Source organism: Otolemur garnettii, unplaced genomic scaffold (genome assembly GCF_000181295.1).
Source record: "Otolemur garnettii isolate 467f Iridium unplaced genomic scaffold, OtoGar3 scaffold00114, whole genome shotgun sequence".
Classification (NCBI taxonomy): Eukaryota; Metazoa; Chordata; class Mammalia; order Primates; family Galagidae; genus Otolemur; species Otolemur garnettii.
In genome coordinates, this window is record NW_003852509.1 from 506717 (window position 1) to 512305 (window position 5589).

At 45.3% G+C, this 5589-nt stretch overlaps 1 protein-coding gene and 1 pseudogene across 1 annotated transcript in view; both read right to left on the minus strand.

Moving 5' to 3' along the window:
- The window catches only part of MCPH1 (microcephalin 1), a 38625-nt gene extending 33425 nt beyond the window's left edge, over positions 1-5200 (minus strand). Inside the window, exons 1-2 of the mRNA XM_023517569.1 lie at positions 5163-5200; positions 3635-3726 (exon numbers count right to left, since the gene is read on the minus strand). Coding sequence (XP_023373337.1) covers positions 3635-3646 — 12 coding nt within the window. The 5' untranslated portion in view covers positions 3647-3726; positions 5163-5200. The remainder of the gene's footprint in view (positions 1-3634; positions 3727-5162) is intronic.
- On the minus strand, positions 2083-2591 carry LOC100953489 (annotated as a pseudogene).
- Positions 5201-5589: the final 389 nt, after the last annotated feature.

The following is a 5589-nucleotide window of genomic DNA, read 5'->3' on the forward strand; positions in this document are numbered from 1 at the left end:
ATGTGGCTAGTGCCTTAGCCGCTTGAGCCACAGGCGCCGAGCCCCTTTGTTTTTAACCTGGATGGAAGCGGAACACATTCTTCTTAGTAAAGCATCTCAAGAATGGAGAAGCACGAATGCTATATATTCAATTTTGATATGAGGACAATTAATGACATAGTACATGGTGGGGGATGGGGGAAGGGGAGAGCAGAGAGAGAGAAAGGGGGGGGTGGGGTCTGGGTGTGTGACACACCTCTTGGGGGCAAGACACAATTGTAAGAGGGACTTTACCTAAGAAATGCAATCAGTGTAACCTGGTTTCTTATACCCTCAATGAATCCCTAACAACAACAACAACAACAACAACAAAAGGAAACCAGTCTCTTATCATCTGATTGTTGATAAACCAAACAAAAGCATACACTGAAGAAAAGAATCCATATTCAATAAATGGTGCTGCAAAAACTGGATAATCACACGTAAAAGATTGAAACTGGACCCACACCTTTTACCCCTTACAAATATTGACTTAAAAATGGATAAAAGAGTTAAATCTAAGATACAAAATGTTAAAAATCCTAAAAGAAAATTTGAGGAAAACTCTTAAGGATGTTTGCCTCGGGAAAGATTTTATGAAGACTTCAGTGGCAATCACAACAATAAAAACAAACAAATGGGCCCACCACGACGTCCACCTGGCTCATTTTTCTGTTTTTAGCAGAACGGGGTTTCACTCTAGCTCAGGCTTGTCTTGGAACTCCTGAAGACAAGTAATTCACCTGCCTTGGGTTACCAGAGTGCTTGGATTACAGGTGTGAGCCACCATGTCTAGCCTACAATCATGTCTTTAGCTCAAGTAAACTTTAGGCATCACTCATTTCCCACATTCCAATATATCAAAGTAGGCCCTACTTCTTTATTCTGTTCCTTTCCACTTCTATCGTCCTTGAACTTTCCCTTCTCACTCAAGGATATGAATTTGGGAGATCAGACAAGATACCTATGCTTTGCCTGGGGTAGAGTGTCTCTTCAGTTTTAGGAACTGGAGGGCCTCTCTGGCCTCTCCCTAATCTCTTCTCACCCATTTTAACTGATCCCTTTCACTCACCTACCAACCATATGTCAAAAAACATAAATACAGTGGTGCCTGCTAACGCATGGAGGGTGAGTTTAAAGACCCAAGTGGGTTCCTGAAACCAGACACTGCAAAGCCCATACATACTATCCATATGTACTAATCTTTCCTTTACATATGTAACTATGATACAATTTATAAATTAGGCATAATAAGAGATTAGCAACAACAATAATAGAAGAGTTATAACAATACACTACAATAAAATTACCATGCAAAACTAACATGAATTTTTCCCTTTTTCACAATTTAACGAACAGAAGATTCACTATTTTAGCAACCTCAACATGTAATTTGTTTTTCTTTTCTTAAATTGAGAACTGCCACCTTTTTCACTTAAAAGCAGCACCTCATGGTTTCCTTTTGGCACATATGAATTGCCAGCATCACTACTCTTTTTTTTGTTTGTTTGTTTTTTGAGACAGAGCCTCAAGCTGTTCCCCTGGGTAGAGTGCCATGGCTTCACTGCTCACAGCAACCTCCAACTCCTGGGCTCAAGCGAGTCTCCCGCTTCAGCCTCCCAAGTAGCTGGGACCACAGGCGCCCACCACAACGCCCAGCTATTTTTTGGTTGCAGCATTATTTTTTTTTTTTTTAGGATACATTAAAATTTGGTTTAATATTTCTTTGCCGCAAAAAAAAAAAAAAAATCACATTTGTAGTGAACGAACAACACACATTTTTAGGCTACTGTTTTATGTTTTTAACTACCATCCCATGAATTCACAGGGAAGAGGCTCCAGTAGCTCAGGGAGGCATCTTGCCCTTGAATGTGACAAAACACTGACTTTTGAATTCATGGGAAATAGGTTCCAGCACCTTGTATCACTGTTACATGGGGTCTAATTGGTTATCCTGTGTGCTATGCTGTACACTCATTATGCCATCAGCTCATGGAGAGTAAATAGGTTCTTGCACCTAAAAGCATGGGTCCACTGGTACTCCTGTGTGCTATGTTATATGCTTTATGCCATGAATTCATAGGGAATGGGTTCCAGGAGCTCAGGCTCCTTTCTGTTGGTTCTCACAAAGTGGGCTTCTCTGGGTGGAGCACGCTGGCACTTCAGCTGAACCCAGGTACCTCTCTCTTTGGCTTCTTTCTTTTTCTGATCATTTTCCTTCACACATTTAGGAAGCTCTCTCGGCTCTTAGAGTGCTTAATATGCTCAATACGAACATTAATCCTCTTGGCAAGAATCTTGCCCTTAACTTGTTTGTTTACAACAATGCCAACAGCATGCTGGGTAACATTGTAGACTCTTCCAGTTTTGCCATGGTAACATTTGTGTGGCATCCCTTTTTGAACAGTACCCATTCCCTTGATGTCTACAATATCACCTTTCTTGTAGATTGGCATGTATGTGGCCAAAGGAACAACTCCATGTTTTCTAAAAGGCCTAGAGAACATGTATCGGGGGCCTCTCCTTTTTCCCTTTGTGTTCATCATTTTGGTGGATTACTGAAAGATGGCATCTCCGGCCCAAAGGCGGTTGCAGCCATTATTGTTGTTTGGCGGGCCTGGGCTGGATTCGAACCCACTACCTTAGGTGTATGTGGCTGGCGCCTTAGCCGCTTGAGCCATAAGCGCCGAGCCAGCATCACTACTCTTAATTAAGTCAAAGACGGGTTCCCTGAATACTAGCACTGTGCTCTGACAGTAAATCTGATGATCTAGATGGCTCCTAAGGAGCCAAATAATTCTCAAATAGTTCTCAAATAAGTGGGAACTTTTATAGTCTACATTTGCTATCTCCATTTCCTGAATGATTCCAGGACTAATTCGGATTCCCTTTATCTATTTCACTAAAAACTACACTAAGTTCAACCAATATAGTTTTCAAATAAAAAGTACACTTGCCAGTCTTATCTCTCTTGAAGATTGCAGTGTTTAAAAATTCTGCCTTTAAATTTTTCTCTCCTTTAAGTTGCATACTTGCCTTCCTCACTCTCCTGGCATCCTTCTCTGTGTTCTTGGGCCCCTGAGCTTTTCAACTGCTGTCAGTACTGGATAAGGTTCCTCCTTCAGCATTCTCCAGCCTAACGCTGCCCAACGTGGGACAGGGGATGATATCCATGCCTGTGGCCTCATCCAAACCCTGTGGTCTTGACTTCCTGAAATCAACTCTAGCCTTGACCACCTCAAGTTCCAGACCTATGTACAGAAGTCTATTTGTATACAGAACAGGTATTTTTAATATGGCCAAATATATAACCTTTAGAAAACTGTTCTTCTTTCTGTATTCCTCACTTGATTATCAGCACCATGTACCCAAATAACCAATGTGAGAATCCAGATTTTCACCCTAGAGTCCTTTCTCACTCAGTGCTTATAAGCCCAATGGTTCTGTAAGTCCTACTGTTCTAAATTCTTCATATTTTAGCTCTTTTTTCCTCCACTACTCACCCATTGCTTTGTCCTTCATATTCTAAGCAATAATTCCTGACATAAGAAAATAAAAATGTATCTTTTTACTCATAAGATTGTCATATATAACAACTGGAAGATGAATTTCTTACCTTTGCCCCCATGTCTATAAGTTGGTTTGTAAATGTCTTTGAATAATTTTCTGTTCCATTGGATGACCACACTTCAACATAGGCCACGACATCTGAAAACAAGATACCAGTATGAAATTTGTATTTCCAGCACCTACTGCTCAATAATTTTTTTCTTGTTCTATTTATTTATACTAAAAACTAAATCTGAAATTTCTTCTATTAAAAGTTTCTTCAAATAGCATCAGTACAAGTTACGATTATTAAAATTTAAAGCAAAGAACCTTACTCATACACGTCCCAGTTTACATTCCTAACACCTGATGTTCTTCCCTAATTCCTACACTAGGCTTAATTTTTCTAGAACAGAAGGAATAGGCTTTGCAGCTGGTACACTATTTGTCACAACTACTCAATTTCATAGAGCACAAAAGTTAATGAGCTGGCCTGCATGCCAATAAAACTTTATAGACAAGGGACTTTGGATTAGATAAAATTTTCATTTGAGAATCTTCTTTTCAACCACTTAAAAATGTAAAAAATAGCTTCTTAGTTTGCGGGCCCCACGGAAAACAGGCAACAAGACAGACTTGGCATAGCTTGTGGATCCCTGTTCTAAACCTGACGTTTTAAAAGAATTTTCCAGGCGTGCTGTTGGTGAATAATTGTGAGCAAAGATACAGGAAAACTAGGTTAATTTAGCAAAATACTAACATTAGAAAAGTAGCCACATCTGATGAGAGGAGTTTGGCTATGAGGCTGTACACTACTCCAAACTCCTCACAACAGACCCCTTTTCTCCAAGGACAAACTGTGAGACCTGCCATCCTCCTCAGTTCTTCCAGGTGACCCGGACTGGGTGAAGTCTCGGACATAGGTTAGGACAGTAGCTTAGGCGCGAAAATCCTGCCTGCGCTGACCAGTCACTTGGCGGGAAGGAGTGTCTATAAACTTAATTTTCCGACACATAAAATGAGGTAGCGGAGTTGCTGGGCAACTCCGGTACACAACTTCTCACTGAAAGGCCGCTCTCGGTACTACGACAAACACACACAACAGAAGGTTCGGGGTTTCTTTTCCTAGTCCCACTACTGCCGCAGGCCCCCAAATTCGCCTGGACTTTCCAAGCCATTGCGAACCTCCAGGAAAGCTGACATCCGACCCATCCTCAGGCCCCGAGTTTTCTCCGAGATTTCCCCGCGTGCCGGACCTCCAGCCTCTCCACGTCCAGAAGGACCTCGGGGGACCCGAGGCCAAGACGCGGGACTAAACCCAGACCCTGACTTCCGGCAGGCTGCCCGCCCCGCGAGCTCCGGGGGACAGTCACGTGCACACTGAACTGGGAGGGGGTCAGCGGGGAGGGGGTGGGAGGCGGGGGTCAGCCGGGTGGGGTGGGGATCAGCGCGGAAGGTCGGCGGTGGGGAGAAGCGGAAGCACGGGGAGCGGAGTTCCCCCGAGTGCTCCCACCACCAGCGGCGTCAGTCCTCAAACCCACCCCCCACCGGCGCAGGGCGGCTCCGCACACCCAGGGAGCAGGCCGTCCCCTCACCTTTCAGTACCGAACACCCTGGAGTTCCAGGGGCCGCCATAACGAGCTGCCGGCAGAGACGCGGCGGGCGCGCGCGCAGCCGGGCCAGCCTCCCCGACGGCATGCGCTGAGCATGCGCGGCGCCGCCCTCCGGGCTCGGCGCAGACGCGCCAGTTCGCGTTTTCCAGACAGCCGAGGGGGCGGGCCTGGGAGCCCCACCCGCGCGGGCCGGGAGGAGCGGAGCGACAGCGGGAGGAGGGTTAAGTCTGAGGTAACGCGTCTGTGTTCGTCACGTGACTTAGAAACGTCCCGGCTGCTCACCTGGGCCCACTAGGGGCAGAGGTCAGGGGAGCGGCCCTCAGAGAGGTTGTCTTGGAATGTCGGCTCTTTGAGGTCACCCGCGCACAGGTGGTCAGCGCGGCGCTAGCGCCCTGGGCGGACCGGGCTC